The sequence below is a fragment of the Octodon degus genome, unplaced genomic scaffold (genome assembly GCF_000260255.1).
Source record: "Octodon degus isolate 3935 unplaced genomic scaffold, OctDeg1.0 scaffold00016, whole genome shotgun sequence".
Classification (NCBI taxonomy): domain Eukaryota; kingdom Metazoa; phylum Chordata; class Mammalia; order Rodentia; family Octodontidae; genus Octodon; species Octodon degus.
The window spans coordinates 20,809,564-20,829,775 of record NW_004524592.1 but is presented as its reverse complement, the minus strand read 5'-3'; the positions used below and the strand labels follow the sequence as shown (position 1 = coordinate 20,829,775).

The 20,212-nt window shown below is 42.8% G+C and overlaps 1 protein-coding gene and 1 pseudogene across 2 annotated transcripts in view; one reads left to right on the top strand and one right to left on the bottom strand.

Moving 5' to 3' along the window:
• Positions 1 to 7,422: 7,422 nt before the first annotated feature.
• Positions 7,423 to 10,447, bottom strand: LOC105741577 (annotated as a pseudogene).
• A 1,260-nt stretch (positions 10,448 to 11,707) lies between these two features.
• Egf (epidermal growth factor) overlaps positions 11,708 to 20,212 on the top strand; it is an 89,654-nt gene continuing 81,149 nt past the window's right edge. For both annotated transcript variants that reach the window (XM_023710001.1, XM_023710000.1), the window contains exon 1: positions 11,708 to 12,235. In XM_023710001.1, coding sequence (XP_023565769.1) covers positions 12,100 to 12,235 — 136 coding nt within the window. In that variant the 5' untranslated portion in view covers positions 11,708 to 12,099. The remainder of the gene's footprint in view (positions 12,236 to 20,212) is intronic.

The window sequence follows — 20,212 nt, the reverse complement described above, 5'->3', positions numbered from 1 at the left end:
TTCTTTTTAAAAAGCCAGCATTCCTCTGCTTCATAGGTGTTCTGCATTTGAGGTGTAGTGAAATCTTTGCTGTTCACCAGATGTGATGTTTTAGTTTCTTACAAACAGGGTTTTGGGGGAGGGCACGCAAAAACTAATGTTGAAATTTTAAAACAGCAGTAAAGAGAGTGGATTTTATTATTTGTTCATTGTTGGTGGTTTAAAACAACTTCCCCCATGTAATTATTGTATTTTGCTTGGTGTGGTCACTGTAAACATTTGGGGCTGGGACAGGGAGGAAAGTGGCAACAGTGCCCATGTCCCTGGCAGCTGTTCAGAGCAGTGTGCAGAATGTGATGCTCTTTTGTAAGAAGCGTTTTATGATTTTTAAAATAAATTTAGTCAATCTAAAAAAAGGAAAAGCTTATAATCTGACTACCTAAATAAAGAACTTCCATTTTTGTCTTTTGTCTATGTATAAAAATAAGTACTATCTTTGTAGGTAAGATTTTATGTTTTCTGTTCATTTTGTGGCAAAGATTTCTCTTCTCATGACTATGTTGTGTTCTTATAATTTCTTAATTATTCCTGTAACCGTAAATTAAAACTGTTTCTAATATTTTCTGCCATGAGTAGTATTATAATACTTCTTTTTTTAGTGGAGAGGTTATTCTTTTAGGGAGAAATTGCCAGGAGTGCGATTGAATAGTCAACACCTATAAATATTTTTATGTCTCTGAAATGCTGCCAAATTGCTTGCTGAAAGGGTTTTGCGGAATGCAAGTTGGCACTTAAGGGTCAGACTTATTTTGATATGAGATCAACATCTGTGTTATATTAAACTAGCCACTTATCAACCAGTGAGAAACAAAATATATCATTTCTTCGCCTTATCTAGGAACTGTGCCAAAGTCTGTCATGTAGTGAGCAGTCCAGGTGGTCGCGAACCTCTGCTCCGCTAATTCTGGCTTAACTGTAAAGTACATTTTGGATGGGATGTGGTCCAAGCCTCAGGTCGGAGAATTCCAATTCTTTTTGTCACAGCATCCATGGGAAGGAGGCTAAGCCTATAAATGTAGTTGCGTATTCATATGTTGAGGCTCATTTTATTTCATAATGTCTGGTACCTGAAGGATTAAGAATGAATAATATTCACTTGGGAGACTGAGGCAGGAGAATCAGGAATTTGCGGTTAGCCCGGGCTGCATAGTGAAACCCTTTCTCAAACAAACAAATGATAGCAGTTCCAACACCCAGAAACACTGTAGTTTTCCTCCTCATAAAGGAGCGCAGGAAGCTTCATCTGTAAAAGGAAACTGCATTGTTTCGTTACGAGTGGTTTGGGAGATCCAAGGTACATTTACGGAAGGGTGAAGGACGATACACGTGCGAGGACACTCAGGAAAGGTGCGCCTCAGGGGGCCAGGACAGAACACGTGACCCAGAGTAGGTCAGGTGAGCTGTCACAGATTCCAGATCTGGAGTTTTAAAAACTGCCCCAAGATGTCTGTTAAATCAGTAAAAGTGGTTGAGTCCCTTTATCCCATCTTTCTCTGTCACAAAGTCTTTGTATTAACTTTTTTTTAATTGATTGATTGATTTTTTTTTTTTTTTCAGAACCAGGGATTGAACTCAGGCCATTGCACTTGCTAGGGAAGCACTTATTCCACTGAGCCATCTCCCCGGCCCCTGTATTAACTTTAGAACAACACCATTTATTGCTTTTTCCAATAACGAGAAACTTGCTTGCATTTATTCTTGATGCTATTTTCTAAAATTGTCGTTTGGCTTGCCTGTCTTGAGTGCTGATTGATGCCTCCTTGAGGACTTGGGCAGCTACTGAACTTAATGGCTGCCTCTTTTTCTTACTATCTGTAGGCACGTCTTTATGGATCACTGAAGATCGGGTACATCTCAAGTTATGGCTTTCGACAGCAGCCAGACAGACTCGACAGATGTTTAAATGTAGGGAAGACATCAAAGAATTGGCGAGATACCAGAAGAACTGCTGGGAAGACTCATTTTCCTGCTGGCACTCTGGGCTCAGAAGAGGCATGGGGATGCATGTGAGCTCATCTGAGCATTATTAGTAAAATAAATGGCATCCTAGATGGCGCAGGAGAAGCGCATGCTCTAGCTCAGTGATGGGAGCCTCTCAGAGACAAGTGCCCCCACCACCTGCAGCCCCCAAACCCATTTATTTATTGTGAAGGTTCAGCACTACAATTAAACCTAAGTAACAATATTTTCATTTAGAAAAAAGACTCATACACTAACATTTTTTGTCTTACAAGAAAAACACAATGCCTCCATAGGTTGCCAGTTGGGCTTTGATTTTTCTTCTTTTTGTTTCTTTTCTTTCTTTCTTTTTTTTTTTTTTTAATTTGGTACAGGGTCTTACTATGCAGTTAAGACCCGTAGTGATCCTCCTGTCTCAGCCTACCCAGCAATGGGATTACAGGGGTGCACCACCACACCCAGTTTCTGGCCAGTTAGCTTGCCCGGGGTTGGGGCCAGCACAGCATGCCCTGGTATTGGGGATTGAACTCAGGTGCTATCTTCCTGGCCCCACTCGGGCTTTGACTATCACAGCCATCACTTCATAACTTGGAGATGCTGAGGAAAACTATTTAACTTTTTAACTCGGATTAACCTTATGCAATGAGATAGATAGATAGATAGATAGATAGATAGATAGATAGATGATAGATGATAGATAGATGATAGAGTCCACAAGTAATATAATAATTAAAACAAACCAACCCAATAACAGAGGCAAAAGATTTGAAAATATGTATTACAAAAAGGGAATACACAAATGATCATTTGCTACCTCCAAAGATGATTAATACCTGGGTATCAGAAAAAGGCACAATGAAATTGCAGCATGACATTTATGTCACACCCACACACACACACACACACACACACACACATATGCACACACACACGTGGTCTAAAGGAAGCAGATGCGGATGAGGATGGGGAGCACCTGGAGCTCATGTGCCGCACCGCTGGTGACAGTGCCAAATGGAGCAGCCACTTTGGAAAGCTGTTGGGCAGCTTCTTACGAAGCTAAATATGTACCTCCTCTATGAGCCAGCAACTAGGTGTTAAACTGAAAAGAAATGGAAACATCTATTGAGGCAGACCTGAAAAAGAAATCCAAAGGTCCGTCAACAACATAATAGATAAACAAAGTGGGAGGTATTCATCTAAAAACACTTTCCAGGAATAAGAAAATGAAGCGCTAGCGCACAGGCCAGTGGAGCTCAAGCACACAAGGTTAAACAAAGGAAGCCAGGCACCGGATGGAGTGTGTAGGGTGACAGCACTGACACAAACTTCACGAGCGTGTGAAACCATCCTATGATGGGAAAAGTGTAAGCGCTGGTGGCTGTGGATGGGACTTGCTGACAGAAGTACAGGACATTGGGGGACAGGAGAGACATGCTGCATTGTGACTGAAGTGTTGGCTAAGTGTACACACGCATTTACCAAGGTGCATCAGGTTATATTCTTAACATCTGTTCACTTTCAGTAAATTTTATTTTGATAACATTTTTTAAAAGTGCATCTCAATTGGAAGTCAGGCTAGGAAGACCAAATACGATTATCTTTTTTTATTTACTTTTTAAAAATTTTACATATATGCCACTGGTGCATATATTTTCTCTCCACCGCCCATTTTGTACCTCTTTCCAATTTTACAGCACCTTTCCAATCTTGGCAAACCGTTATCATTTTCACCCGTAGTTTGTGTTACTGGAGGCAGAAGATGGGGAAAGACACCAATTCGCAGTTCTATACAGACGGGACCAAGTATAGAGCTGCCAGCAGCAGTTCGCGTCTTCTACCGCATGTGGCAAGCAGACCTTAAGTCTGCATAATTCACAACACCTTTGTGCTTTTCGAGACTTTGAATGTGCTAGAACTCCAGGTACTGAGCTTCCTAGAGGTTCAGCAGGATTGAAAGTCAAGGGAAGGAATGAACTGCTAGTGCCAGAGGAGCCAGGGTTCTTTCCCCAAGTCTTGACACTTTTCAAAGTTAGGACATGTGGGAGAATGACAAAAGAAGCCTGGTGAGGCTGTGCAAACAAGTGCAGTAAAGTTTAAAAGGAGTGGCTTCCTTTTTTAGATTTAAATTTTGGTGTTCCTTCCTGGAATTATCGATTATATATCATGGGTCGCTATACCCTCCCTTTCTATATACCCTGTCACTGGAGGCTTGTTTAGAACTTAGTCTGAGAAAGTTTTCTAAGTGACTGGGGGGAATTTAGCTGGAAAATACAACATGGCAGGATTCCTTTTGTCTATCAAATGCTTTCAAAAATCTGATTTCAGTCATATTATTTAATATGTGGAATTATAATTGGATAGTGACCCCTCTCCTTTTGGTTTTTATTTTTTAACCTGTAGACTACGTTCTAAGAATAGTTTTAAGTTTACAGAAAAACTGGGTAGGAAATGTAGTGAATTCCCATGTACTGCCATTACCTACCCCACTGTTTCCCATTTTATTAACCTCTTGCCTCCGTGCGACAGCTTTGACATCACTGAGGTGCCAGTCTGATGTATTACTATGAACGGAAGTCGATGGCTCACAGCAGGGTCACACCTGGCCCTGTGCAGCCTGTGCTTTGGATAAAGGTGTAATGACGGGTCTCCCATTGCCAGGTCATACATAGTAGCTCCACTGACTTGCAAATTCTTTGCACCTTACTTGTTCATCCTTGCCTCTCTCCCCTGAAACTCCGGAAACCGCTGGTCTTCTTACAGTTTTGCTTTTTCCCAAAGGTGTTACAGTTGGATTTGTATCGTGTTTAGCCTTCCAAGTTGGCTTCTTTCAGGCAGAAGGAGGCCTGGACAGCCCCTGCTTGCAACTGCTGTGCTGGTTGAGCAGGAAACTTCCAAGCATTCTTGAGGGAGGTCAACTAATGAGAAGGAATAAAAGTGTCTTCACTGAACTCTAGAGAGTGAAGAGAGTATAGAGGTTTTCCAAGAACAGGACTATTAACCTCAAGTGGAGGGTAAAGATTTTTTTAAAAAATATTTTTAAAGGAGCAAAATTTGCGTATGACAAAACATCAACTTTAAGAGTGCAAGCTGAGTTAGATGAATGTCTGGAGTCATATCTATGATTATGGTCATGATGTGGGCCATCTCCAAATTCCCCAGGTTCTCACTGACACTGTAACTCGCTTATTCTTTCACCAGCTGATGGACATTGGAATTGTTTCCAGTTTTGGACTAAACCTGAAACAGGAAAAAACAAAATTTTAGAACAAAAAAAGCAAATACAAAACACCAGAGCATACCCTGATATTTTCTAATGTGGCTGGCCTTCACAGTGAGGTGGTATTTTTATGATTCTCCTCCTGGGTGTGTACAGTCTCACAATGTCTAAGCCTCAGATAAACTTATTCTGCAACCATGATAGAACGACACAAAGTCAGTCCACTTTATAATTTTATTTAAGTACAAGTGAAACTAATGTCACTATGTCAGTCAAAAAATACTGAGTGTCTTCTCTTGGCTAAAATGAGTAAGTCCTGATGGTTGCATGCTTATATGTCTTTCATGTAGATAGGATTTTTGAAATACCAAGTCATATAGAATTGCCTTTCATTTTGCTAGGCTCAGTCTAGAGTAAATTACTACTTCTGTAGTAGAGAGTGCAAGTCATCCAGCAGAACTCCAAATCCTGTAACAGTTCTTTCCTAATTGGCTCTTACCGAGGTACCTCATTTCCTTGGTATATATTCTTCACTGCAACAAGTAACAAATACAAGTAGTTCAAGTAAGAGTATGTTTCTTGGGAGTTCTGGCTAGTGGGTTGTCACTTCAGACATTCACAAGTCTGTGTACATATGTTTTCCTTCCTTTCAGATGAATCTAGGAACATAATGGTTGACTTCTGTTGCTGTGTGCTTAACTTTGTAAAACTTTACCAGAACATTATATTCCCAAGTCTTCTAAATTCAGTATTTTCCCTGGGTGTGTCCTGGTGGTTCATTGTGGTCTTAGCATTTATCTTCCTATTAACTACAGCTATTTCTCACATAATGTCCTAGCTGTTTATCAACTGTTTGGACTTACAATCAAGGTGCACTGTACGAACTTATGACCAGCCACTCATAAAAATGACATTTTTGGATACAGTTCTTCACATCTTATTTATAGAAACCCAATGTCCTTTTTTATATAATACCACTTGTTTGTATATTAGTGTAATATGTGCTGATTGTACTGTACAGGACAGTGTTGTATGTTATGTTACACATTATAGTACTGCATATAACAGTTATGCAAATAAAAGCAAGGTCATTAAGTTGAAAAAATGGCTTCTTTCACTGAGAAATATGCACTTACAGCTGCTCTAAGTCTTTTCTTTGTTTTAACACTAAGACTCCATTAATTCATGTAGCACAGTTTGTCCACTCACCTATTAAAGAGCATTTTGATTACTTCTATCTTTGGCAGTTACAAGTAAAGCTATGAAGGATTCTTGGGCAAACTTTTTGTGGCCAGTCTTCATCTGCATTAATGCTGAGGAACAGAATTGCCCCTCTTTTATTTTTTTAATTTTTTTTGTACTGAGGATTGAACTCAGGACCTTGAGCTTCCTAGGCAGGTGCTTATGCTGCTGAGCTATCTCCCCAATAAACTCCCCTCTTTTTTTCAATATGACTTTTACATCTGATGTTCTTATCTCAATATATTATAATTTGCTCTACACAGCTAATTCCTTTGCCTGGGCCTTTTCTGATTTATTTTCCTCTAACACTATTTGCATTTCTAGCACAATTGAGTCACATGGAATGGCACGTGAGTGCTAACTACTTTTTTTCTGAAAACAAGAAAATGATCTCAGCTCTTCCCTGGTAAGTGTTATTCATTGGCAGACATGGCCGTGAAGAGCCTGCATTGCATTTCTGCAGGTGAAGTGCTAATGCACGCTTTACCGAACACAGCTGCCTTGCCGCTTGTACCACCCTTTTATTCAGAGCAGGGGGACTGCCCAAGACTTCAGAGCTCCTGGCCTCCCCAAGTGGGCACGATCTTGAGCAAAGCACTCAGCTCTTCTGGTCTTCAGGGTTCTCATTTAGGTACTGGATGTGACAATATTCTTTCCCCTGGCACAGCAGCATTGAGGGTTAGAGGTAACATGAATTAAACATCTGCTTTCAATATACATGACACACAGGATGCAACTGGTCTGTGCTATAGTCATTGTAGTGATTAATCAATCATTGAATATAATGATGTATGACCCAGGAAAAGAAAGTGTTTTGGGTCTTTTTTTTGGTGAAGGTTTTACAGTTTATTAAATCCTCTTGTGAAAAAAAAAATCCCCTTGTGAAAAAAGTTGCTGTCACTGCAGACAGGCACTGCAGAATCTCTACTCCTTCGGCTGTTGCCAATCTCCAGCTCGCTGCTACTTCATTTCTTTTTGCCAGCACTAACGTTAGCCCTTGTGGTGCCCCTGACTTTCTGTATCCTCTTCTTGTGTTCCATCCACTGCTTTCTTGAGATCTTTTTCTTCTCATACAGGCCGTGTCTTGCAAGTCTATGTCTGGGCTCATTTCTCTTCATATAATCCAGGGAATCATAAATCATGCCAAAGCCAGTCTTCTTGCCACCATCAAAATGGGTTCTGAATCCAAACACAAAAATGATGTCTTGTGTGGTCTTGTACATTTTGGCAAGTTTTCCCAAATTTATGTGTTAGGTGCTGTTGCTTTCCCAGGGTGAAGGACATCAATGACCATTAGTTTCCTTTGAAGAAGTCGGTTGGTCATGAACTTCTGGATTCAGATAGTTACCGTGTCATTCACGATGGCAGTGGATCCTCAGACAGCCAGGGAGGAAAAGCCTGCTTTGGGTCTTAATAGGAATCTTTTAACTGAACATTTAGAACAGTGACATAAACATACTTCCAGCAGCCTGGCCTCGCTTCTTACTCTGATCATTGTTGCCCACTAACACTTAAATGTATCCAAAGCTGTCTCTTCACCACTGATGTCTGCTTCTCTTAGGGATCTACCAGTAGGACCCACAACCAACTCTGTCCCCACAGCTTCTAAGGACCTAAGAAATAGTTCCTTTCTTGTTCTACACCTACTGTTACCATGGCTGCTTGCTTACACCCATCCAAGGCTTCCTAAGGATTACACAAAGCTTCACTGCATGCTCCAGCCCCTAAAGGGCATCGCAACCCCTCTTCTTCCCAGGCACGCTCAGGATGTGCGGTGATTGGCCAATCACAAGCTCATAAGCAGGGAGATTAAAAGGTAGAGTCAATGCTTAAACTAAAATGTACTATAAGAAAAGACATGTTGATATGTACCCCTCTCAGAATATTGCCCTTCACTCCAAACACATTTCCCCCATCATCCTTGCTAGGGTTAGGGTTAGGGTTAGTGAATGTTTAATTTTGAAATTTTACTACAGTAAGAGACACATTGCCATTAATTGCCTTGCTAGAATACTCAGGGTAAATTTAACCCATTGTTCTTGACTATATGTCTTTTAGTATAAAAAAAGTTACAGATTGGCACACTATCTCTTATGCTAAGAAGGTGCTTGTAATTAAAAAAAAATAAACATTCACTTTCTTTGTCTCCTCTTTCTTTTTTCTTTGAGACAAGTTCTTGCAAAACTGCCCTGGCTGGGCTCAAACTTGTGATCCTCCTGCCTCAGCCCCCCAGAATGCGGGACTACGGGCATGTGCCATCATCCCTTGTTCACTGTACTAGCCAATCACTGCTTGTTCTTACTTTTCTTTGATAATTGCTTCACTGAGCCCCTGATATGAAGGACCATGAATTCTGTTGTTTTATACCACATACAGTGCCCTATCACATAGAGCTGTTGAACTGATGAATGAGTTCATTTGGACCCAACTCCAGAAATTAATCCTGTTTAGCAGCTTATATCTATAAGGTTATAATGGATTTCTGACCAACTTTAGAGGAGGATGCTCGTTGACCCAGGAAAGATTCAGGACTATCTGGAAGAATAAAAGCATATTAAACCTTTCTGAAGTCCTTTCCCCTGGGCCAGCTCTGTTCTGTGCCTCGACTCTCTGTGCCTCTGTTAGTGATGTGTAAATTAGCTGGTTCAGTCCTCAGCATCAGTCACCAGCTGGGCATGCACTAGAGCTGCCTGGACCCCATAAAGACACAGACAAGTGTCTTTATGATCAACAAGAGAACAACATAGCACTGATGATGTGTTATTCGGAGAGCAAACCACCTTACAGCGTAAAGGATGACAGATTCCAGATGCAAATAGAACGTCACTGGAGTGTATGCTCATGTCATTCCCTGGGAGTGCAAGGCTTCCTGCTAGGTTGCTCTGATAGAGGAGAAATAGAGCTCCCAACTTGCTAGATGTCCAAAATGCTGAGTTCGTTCTCTAACACTGAGGAATGAATTCTAGGCACAACGGAGGCTAAGAATAGGAAGAATTTATTGAGAGAAAGAAAGCCTCTGTCTAAAAGGGACAGATGGGAGCCCAAAGAGTGGGGTGCCCATCAACCCCACTTCTCCTGGATGGTTATTGAGCATAAACATTAGGTGAGGTGGGCCCGAGGTGGAACAGAACTGTAATGGATCAATAACACTGCGAGTATAGTCATTTAGGTAATATGGAGCCAGTGGTGCTGCCAAAGTCAGGGACTGGAAGGGTGGGTTATGGAGGTTTGGCCCTGCACCCCAGGGTGACTGACACCCACTTAGAGTATCAGTCACTGCTGTTTACCCCTAAGGGAAGTGTATAACATGAGTAGCTCCTCTTATTCTCTGAAGCCTGGCCTTCAGTGAATGTGCCTGCGGCCACAGCTGTCTTCTGCATTAAGGGTCTCAAGGGCCCAGGCCTGTCTGACTGCCTATAACATTTCTCCCTAATTGAGCTACCTACAATAGTCCTTGCTGTTTTTTTGTGGAGAGGGACACCCATTCAAAGGGCAGATACCCTGCAGAGTCAGCATAGGTGAGCCTGATCCAGAAGGCAGTGGGACGTTCCCACACCCATCCTAGACTCTGGGGACCCTCCAGGTGCTCTTCCTCAGGCTTGCTCAGAGTTGTTGGCAGAGCTGGCTGCCGTGGAAGAAGTCATGCTTGTCTTTGAGAAATGATCAGGAGCCAGCTAACTATGCACAGAGGCCTGAGAGCTGCTCTGCCCTCTATCGAGTGTCCGCTGGCATGACTTATTTTTGTGGCTATTGCTTTCTCAGCACTTGGCCTAGCTTTTGGAACACTACCTCAGGGCAACATAAATGAAAGTCTTTTTCCAGGCTGGAGAAAAGTGGCAGAAAGTTCCACTGTGCATCCAATCTGGGGTGAGGGCCCTGCTGGCTGTTTCTGAACTGGGCAAGATCCTGAAAAAAGCAGCAGAGAGAACCGCTCCTAGGCAGTCTGGCTCCACCTTCTGTCACTGAGGTGCTTCGCATCTCACCAGCCATGGCCAAAAGAGCCCCTTCGACCTACCCTACCCACAGAATTCAGTCGCTGACTTTCATGGTAGGAAAGAATTTTCGGAACTCGTCAGTCAGAAGCACAAAGGGATTTCTTAAGCAGAATTTCACGGACACATTCAAAGAAATAGAGTGCGGACCCCTCAAGAGAGATGGTGCCTTAAGATCCAGAGCTGGTTGTGTTTGTGGGTCTTAGCAGTGTCTTCCAGATGGACGGACTGGGCACGAGTTCCTCCAGCCCTATAGGTCCCCCGTGTGGGGGCTGTGTCGGAGCACAAAGCATTTACCTGTCTGCACCTGAAATCTACTGCTCGCTGCTCTTACCTCTTCCTTGAGGGTTCAGGTCTGCAGGAGAAAGTAATTTACAGATGAAAAGCACAAGCCTGATTCACAGGCTTGTTGTACCTGTAAGACTCTTAGGAGTTTGTTTCGTTTTGCTTTATAGTATCCTGGAAGAGAAAACGGTTTACGTAAATTTTGTGTCCCAGAGCTTCAACTTTCTTTAAAAGTACAATTATAAAATTCTGATTTCCCTTGTATCCTTTCCACAGATCTTTATTTTTTTTCTATTCTATCTCAGAGAAACAGCATAGATGTTAGGGAAAAGAGCTGCATCCCGTTGCCCCGGCTTCCCGGCATTTCCTGGTTTCTGCACAATTAGCTTATTTTTTCCAGCGTGGCTGTCTAACAATGCACTCCCGTCCCTGCACTCCTGGCTCCATGGGATTTTTTATTACACTCATGCTGAAAGACAAGGTGTCTGTGTATATGGTCTCTCTTCATTTCTCTCCAGGGATTTCCCTTTGATTTGGAAAGAATAATCTTCGAAGTTCCGCTATAAAATATACGGGACAGAGAAAGAAAGGAAGCTCCAGGAAAGTGTGCAGCTGTTGACATTTCATTCCAACCACGAGCTGACGCTAGGCTATGTTTGGTGTTGTTGATGTGAATGATCAAGTCTTATAAATCCAAAATACCCACGTTAGTTGTGCCTCTATCCTTCAAGATTTTAAGACATAGCCCCAAATCAGCAGCTACCTGTGTTAGCTCCTTTGTCCCCTGAGCTGCTCTTTCCCTAGTCTACCAGAAATATCTTTGGTGAGCATTAGCTATCCTCTCTCTGGCAGCTGGCCCTGCTGTCCTGTCTTGTGGAATTGACATTTGCAAATAGACGCTCACTGTAGTGTCGCGGAAGGGAGGAGGAGGAGGAGCCACAGGGCTTTAAAAAGGAGAGGACAGTCCTTCTACTTTTCAGGAGGAACTGAGTCTGGGGAATGATCCCCAGCCTCACCTCAGGGTTGCAGTTCCACGATTCTCCACTTTCTTCTCTCTAAGATCTTACCTCTCACTGGAAGGCAGCTGCGGGCCTCTGAGGGCTGTTAAACTCTGTGAAATTTGTCATGTGGGTGTCAGGTATTTCTTTCAGGCTTCCAAAAAAAACATAGATAAAGAAATCTTTCCCGGAGCATTTTCAAGCTGCTTTCAGAAGCTCCGCAGAGGCAAAAGATTTGCTGGAGGGCAGCAGCAAAACAGCAGAGGGAAAGAGGGAAAGATGTCCCAGGGCCAGAAGCCCTAGTGGTGACCCTGTGGGTGTTATTCCTGAAGCAAAACAATTTCTTGTCCACTGAGAGTGTAAGCCAATGGGGATCATGCTGCTCCTGCTCACGCTCCTGCTGCCTGTAGTTTTTAACTTTAGTTTTCTTAGTGTCTCAGCCCAGCAGTCCTGGAACTGTCCTGCAGGTTCCATCCCGAGGAATGGGACTTCCTCCTGTGTGGGTAAGTGACCGCATGCGAAACAGCCCACACCTTCCAGACACGGTGGCATCTGTTTTGTTCTTGCTTTGGTTTTTCTGGCTTGTCTTTGGGTATGTGTATTTGGGTTTTTTTTTGTTTTGTTTTGGTTTTTTTTTTTTTTTTTTTCAGAGCCAAGTTTGTTTTCTTACTGGCCATTAGAGTTAATCTGCTACCAAGTGTGACATTTCCTGGTTCTCAGCTGTTCTATGTGTGAGTGCAAGTCTCATTTGAAGTGAGCTGAGCAGTGCTTTTCATGGAAGCCCTCTCACTAGTCTGCCTGGAGGAGTACCTCACCTTTAGTTGGCCAACTTCATATTGGAAATGAGGGAAACATACGACAGTGGCTGCTCTTGTTTTTGAAACTGTCTGTAAACTATAAAGAAGAAAAAAGACTTCTTTCTAATCATTTCAGGCTGAAAATTCAGAAGTTACTACAAATCAGTAAGAATGTGGAAGGGAGAGGTGAGCAAAGGTGATTCTTTCTTTGTGAAAATTAACCATCGTCAAGTTCAGGGCTGCGTGTAGAGCTCTGGCTCAGCTCCAGGGCTCCTAGTAACAGGTGCATTGTGCTCTGAGCATTGCTGAGCAGCAGGAATGCGGGGACAAGTCATGGCTCCTCTCGTGCGAAATGAGTTTTGAACCCAGGGAAACATGGAAATTTCACTCAATGCACGTTACCATCCTGCTAAGACTCTTGCCTGAAAAGCATTGTCTCTTGCCGTTGATTCAAGTCTTCCTGCTTGGTTGGGCATCTAAACCACTGCTCAGAGAAGATAGCACCTTCTATTCCAGGGTGCATGCAGCCTCGCATTTTCTTACTCATTAGAGATATAATGCCTTGCTTTCAGATAGAAGTAGGAAGAGAAAATATAGTAATAGGTCCAGAAAAGAAAACTCTAGAGGACAGCACGTAATAGAGGAAATGAGAACAGGTCCAGGCCCAGCTGATTAGAGAAGTCATGCACGAGGACATCAGGTACTCTTGCTTAGCGCCCAGGACTGTCACCAGATAGGCTCGTTCCAACAGGTGGGCAGAGACCTAGGGTGTTGGAGGAGCAACCCAAGGCTAATTCTCTCCCTGTTCCCAGTAAGTAGAGCAAATTCACTTTCACTGTATACACTCAGCAAACCCTTGCTGAATGAACGAAGAGCCCTTCCCTGGCCTTCTAACCATGTAGTTCTAGAGCATAACATCAAGGGGTAGGGGACGGTGATAGAGACAGACAATGACCCCATGAACCTCTAATGTCAGAGGCAGCAGGAAAAGCATTTGGTCAGAGTTAAATCAAGAGAACTGGAGTGTCTCAGGATGGGAGGATTTCCCCTTGAGTAGCTGATGTGATGGGTAAAGGTGACACCAGACTGGCAGCCAGGAGCTAGAAAAGCAGAACGCCAATTCCCAAGAAAGGGAAGAAATTGCATAAATAACACTTTAGGTCACTGTGTTCTCCCTTGTGTAGTGGCCCACCCTCATGCCGTAGGGTAGAGCATAACATCAAGGGGGGGATTCCCCCCCCCGCTCGAATTTATTCTACAGAGCCTGTTTCTTTTACTACCTTTAATAAAATGTTGCTACCATTAAAAAAGAAAGAACATTTTATGCCTGCATGTAGAGTCTCAGGACATAATCTGTGCCTTGAGCCCCTTGCTACCAGCAAGGGGCTTTACGGAAGCACTTTGTACCAAACAAACCTGGAGCTCAAGTTGGAGACAAGGAGTCAGGGAGATTTGTCATGTAGTGGAAGAAATAGAGGCTGTGGAGGCAAACACGCATCATTTCAAACCCATACTCCTTTCAGAGTTGAGTTACCTCAGATAATCGGGAAATAATACACCCTTTCAGGATTGTTGTGGAGAGAGTGAGAGAGAGTGTGAGAAGTGGGCCTAGCATAGAGTGCCCAACAAATGTCCCCAGGGCTCCACCTCTTGGCTGAATTTCTTTGATCGGGTCATACCACGTAGTGCCTTGTATGCTGCAGTGGCAGGACACAGACTTCTTGCAGCGTGCAAGGTCTGGATGTCACTTTGGGACTCTGCCTCTTTGCTACCTCATTCCTTGCAAGTCACTCTTCTAAACCCCTACTTTACACTCTGGGTCTCATGGTGGTTGATAACTGCCTGGGTCACACCCTGTCATCCCTGCATTTCAGAGGACTGTTTTTCTCCTCTCTAAATAGGGACGGTGATTTCATCTATTTGCCCTTCCCCCTGCATTTGCATCCTACTTGCCTCTGGCATAGAGACAGGCCACCTCAGTAGCAGCCAGCCTGGCCCAGCAGGAAGAATGCTTTGTGTTCTGACAGGAGCCGGGTAAACAAGGCTAGGCCGTGAATCACGTGAATCATGTGGCCGCTAGCCAGCTGAGCCAAGGGCGACCCTTGCAAAGTTAAGTGTGCTCACCATTCCCAGTCCTCTTGTACTGAAACTGAGTAATTCCTTGGCTTCTGTCAAAGCTAAAGAAAATGAGGACAACAGAAAGGAAAATTCTGGCAAGTAGCTTCTGAACCCTCGGGGTCCATTTGCCCTCGAGGACAAATGTCAGTCACAAAGAGAACTGGTCCTATCTGGTGTCTTAGCTCTGGTGTTCTTAGAAGTCCAGGCAGCAGTGCAGCCTCCAAGCTGGCAGAGGGAGGGCACAGCCTCGTCAGTGGGCAGGGCAGTCCAGGCAGTGGACAGGGCAATCACTGATTTCAGCACTGGCCAAGGTGTGGTCAGCTTCCCAGCTGTGTGCAAGCCACAGCCTTTCCTTGATGCGAATCTTGCTTGTTTTCAGTCAGAGTTATGCAAAAGTTTTTTTTTTTCCTTTTTAAAATCTGAGTGCAGAAATTGTTGTTGGATCTTTGATGTGCATCACATGGTTGCAACTGTCCCACAATACTGAGTGGTTTTTGGTTTGTAGTTCTTGGTGGAAAGGAGAATAAACGTGGGAGCTCTGCTACCTACCTGAGTTCAAATCCCAGTTCTGCTGCTAAAAGAAAGCTCATTATAGCTTCCTCTTGGGATTATGGCCAGTGTTGTGTGAGTGTTCCCATCCCACGTCAGCTACCAGTTAGGGCCACCAACATAAAGAATGTACTTTCTTTCAAGGAATTCCTAAAGGGTTTGTAAGAAATTACCACATTTCATGAAGCAGTAGAGTGTTCCATTTGGCTTTAGTTATTGTTCTACCTTTAAACAATCCTAGAACTGCTAGTGAACAAAATGTTAGTTTTTTTCGGTTGTGGTTTCTGTTGCTGGCATTGGAACCACCTTTAAGAACGAACCGAGAAAAACAAGTACAGTAGCCCTGATCGCTGCGGTCGTCTCCTTGCCTGTCTGCTCCGTGCCTACAGCGCCACACAGGCACCAGGATGCTAGTGCCACTCTCTGTGGAGGAAGGGTTACCTGGAAATTGGTGGCAGATGTGTTTTGTGGAGATTTTTTATGGACAGTGATGTAAGCAACTATACCTTTTTGGGTTTTTTTTAGTAGCTATTCTATTCCTTAACATCCTCTTTTAGAGCTTCCTTGTCAATTCTGGTAATTTCCAAATATATAGAAATTTCAGTTGTTTTAGCCAAATGCAAGGCAGGACCATTTTCCTTCATTACCTCTTGGCCTTCTTTCTAAGCCTGGCACTTGAATGGGACGTACTTCTCCTTTTGCACTTCTGCCCTTGATCCTTTAATTCTTCCATGCCTGGCCAAGCATGCTCAAGTCTCTCAGTGCCTGGGCTTCCCAATTATCTCTCAGGATACTTGGGAGCGGAATCTGTGCGAGTCTGAGAGCACTTGAGACCTAGGCCACTACTGAGACAGTGATTCACGGCATGCACTAATTTATGTACAGAGCCCCGTTTCAGTGACAGGCTGGAAAGGACCCTTCAGAGAAAAGCGCTGCCTCCTGCCTCCATTCAGGAGAGTCAGGGAGTACTGTCTACACACAAGCTCTCTGTGGTAGGTGGATTTCATTCATGCGGTGGTTCTTTCTATGAATTGGCAGGCAGGACAGAGCCCTAAGGGCCATGGTGCCATGATGCATCATGGCCACTGCCTTGCACCTGATGTTCGGAAGTAGCGCCAGCTCAGAAATCCTGGCTAAAAGTTCAAAACCTTGAAAGAAAGGAGAAATGGGTATCTTTTAGATTCAAACAATAGAACAATAGAAGTTAAATGATCTAAGGAGCAAATACTTCATTATATTTTCAAATATAAATTTGAAAACAACACATTGAAACTTTTTTTTTTTTTGTGTGTGTGTGTGTGTGTGTGTGTGTGTATGGAGCTGGGGATTGAACTCAGGCCCTTGTGGTTGCCAGGAAAGTGCTTATTCTACTGAGCTATCTGCCCGGCCTCTGAAACTTTTATATGTTCTATTTATTCTATACATGTTATTCAAATCAGGGCAAAGATTCCACATAAGAGGAGAACATAAAGTATGCAAAGCAAAGCTCCCATCTAGAATCTGAAAGGGCTCAGAAAGTGCCAAACTATGCACTCAAAAGGATGATAAGCAGCTGCCTTTCAATATTGATATCTTCTGAAACAAAGCTCAAAAGCAGTCTATACGGAGCTATCCTCATTAACATACCCTATCTTGATGCACAGGAAACACCGGGTATATCCTTTTTTTAAAAATTTTTTTTAAAAAAATTGTGTGTGTGTGTGTGTGTGTGTGTGTGTGTGTGTGGCCAGCTCAGCCCACCAGGGGGCGGGGCTGGCTGGCATGTGGTGCTGGGGGATTGAACCATGGTCCCTGTGCTTTGCTAAGCTTGTTCTAAGTAGGTGCTTTAGACCACTGAGCCATCTCACCAGCCCGACACTGGGTATATCTTACAGAGCGTGAGTTGTGGGTGGTGGATTACGGAAGTGGATTGGCTCATAAGGGAACATGTGGAGACGTTTCGGCAGGCTGTTAAGGTCACGCATCCTGGTTGGCCCACCTCACACAGAGGACCCATCTCACCCTAGCAGACATGCCGTGCTCCCCATGCCGCAACAGGAGGCAGCTTTAGAAGCCAGTGAAGCCTGATGGGGTGGCTGTGCTGAGCTGCTAGCACCCACCTCATTAGATTGCTGTGAAGATTAAGTGAGCTAATCCCTGAAATGCTCAGAATTTTGTCTGATCTGTCTTGACTTCCAACTAACTGCCTATTAGTCAGACAGTAAGCTGAGACGTGAGAAAAGCCTCTGTGTTTTGTAATTTTTCTAGTACATGTTTTTCAAATTTCCTACAATGCTTAGAGTAAGCCTGAAGTTTTGGGTTGCTGGGATTAGCCAAGCCCTTGCAATTGTCTTACCTAGTATGATCTTTGTGATTTGTTATTATCCTTGATGGTGAAATAGGGCACAGTATCCCAAAAAGTTAACTTTCTTAATATGTTTCTATTTGTCACATATGTCTTACATCCCAAGAAAATCACAGGAAATACTTTTCTCTGTATTTTCACAGCAATGTAGAGACCTAAAGACCAGAAATTAGCATTGCCCAGAGAGGGATGGATGAGAACAGTGAAACTGGAGCAGGGAAACATAGCCTCCAACATGCCTTGATTTTCTTTAGTCTATTTGTCTAGGAACACTCAGAATATTTAGGTAGGTGGATGTTTATGTGTGTGGCCTTGCAATTTGATGAATGTCACTGAAAAGCAGCAAAAGGACAAAATAATTATGTTATTTACAAATAAGACTCATATCAAATCTTATACTTCCAATAAATTTTTTGAGAGTTAATCAATTGATTACTTTTTAGATTCCTTCAGGGTACAGAGTGTCTAATGTCACATGGAGAAATTTGTTTGTTTTAGAATATTGTTTTATTTTCTTTAGTAGAGCTCATAGTGACATGTTATTGATTTGGTATTTGAAGTTTAGAGAGGCAGAGAGAAGGCAATGTCGCACAGAAAGCGGAAGTTAAGATGAATAACATTTACTTTGAAATTAAGTAAAAGCTTAGGACTCTATAAAAATGCCACAAAGGTAGAAACTATTGAATGCTGGCAAGATAGATATGGAGTTGATAAGCGCTATATCAGAAAGGACCTTCAGGGTCGTCTGGCCCAACCACCTGCAGCTACAGATGTGAGGCAGCGCTCAGACGAAGGAAGTTACTTGTCAGCGTCTCCCAGACCCTCAGCTCAGCACTCAGAGTACAAAGTGAGGCACAAGCCCCTCCTCAGACATCTCGTTGAAAGTCACCAGTGTAATGACTTTAGTGGTTCTTCCCTACTAGGAAATATTAATCATTTTAAACATGTCTAAGGAAAGCTCATTAACATATCTGATTTTCAAGCCTGTCATGGAGGCACATGCTTATAAGCCCAGCACTTGAGAAGCTGAGGTAGGAGGATTGAAATGAGCTCAAGGCCAGCCTGGGCTACATGGTGAGTTCAAGGTCAGTCCCTGTTTAAATAAAAATTAAAAAAAAAACAAGCCAGAATCCACCAAAACAACAACAAAAAAAGTGTTAACACATTAGGGAAAGAAAAAACATGTATAAATATTTACCAAGACATCATAAAATTAATACAAGTTACCTTTGACCTCTACAATTACAAGAGGTGCTCCAAGTGGTGCCAGTAACTTCCAGACCTGTATTAGTGCAGCGAACTGCTGCTTGGGTGACCTGGGACCCTGAGACTGCTGCATGAGCATTTTCAATATCTTCTCCAGGTGTAGTGGGTTTTCTGCAGTGTACATCCTCTGAGGTCCCCTCTATAAGGGTAACACCATCTATGGAAAAACATCGTATCATTTTTTTCCCTCTGACATGTATATACTATTTTTTTTTTTTTGAGAGAATCTGTTTCTCTATGTTGAAACTACTTCGAAAGTCCTGCTTTGAAAATAGGACTAAGATTTCCTTTTCTATAAATTACATTGATGGGTTAATCCCAATTATGTCAGTAGGTATTTCTTCGACAATTCCAAGGGCAGTGACATCCACATCTATCTGTATGCTGGGTCTCTCGTGGAATAGGGGGCTCCCACAGTGCAGGGAGCAGAGTCAGGGGCTGGGCTGCAGTTCATTTGTTATTTGAATTGCTTACAAAATTCAGCGAGGTGCCTGAGACTTTGTTGCAAAGAAACCAGAGATTGCAGACAGCACGCACATCAGAAGCCCAACAGAATACTGAGGGCGGGGCAGCCCTTGTCTGTCTTTGGAGGAGCTCTTGGTTGGCTACACAAGGTGAAAGCAGCACTGATCTCTTTAGATTTGAGGGGGAAAAAAGAGAAATTAACAAGAAGACAGCCTGAAAAATGAATTTGCACTTGCTATAATTAGCGATGAATATCACAGAAAAGGCAAAATATGCTTTGAGGGCCGATAATATAGCTCAGCAGCACAGCACCTGCCTGGCAAGTACACTGTCCTGAGTTCGATTCCTGATACAAAAAAAAAAAAAAAAAAAAAAAAAAAAAGTGAAAAAATAAATGCCTTGAAATGTTAGCTGATGATACTATGAAGCCATTAAGACAAGTGAGATTATCTTGGTCTTAACCATCTAGCAGAAAAGTATAAAAACAAAGTACAAGAAATAAAGCCATGTTGTTATGTTGAGCTGTAGGGGACTCAGGTCAACAACTTCTGATATTGCCAGTGAAGTGGAAGACCCAATACTATTATGGACTACTGGACTATTTTGGAATATTTTGTTGAGTTCACACGCCTATAATATTTAAGTGATGGAACTAAACAAAAAAGGGGGATACAGATGAATGTTCATTTTGTATCTGTGCATTCAAAATGGTTAGGATAGATATATAGCTACATTCTCTTAATCCAAGGAATAGAGGGATTTGTTCTAATAGTGTTTGTAAATAGGATATCATGTCTGCATCTTGTACAACAAATAACCACTAGGAAGACAGTATGCAATGTGCTAATTATTGGAACTGTCCTACCAATTTGATTTGAAACAGTCTCATTGCTATTTATTTCTCAATAAAATTAGGGGAAAAAAAGACAAGTGAGAAACTC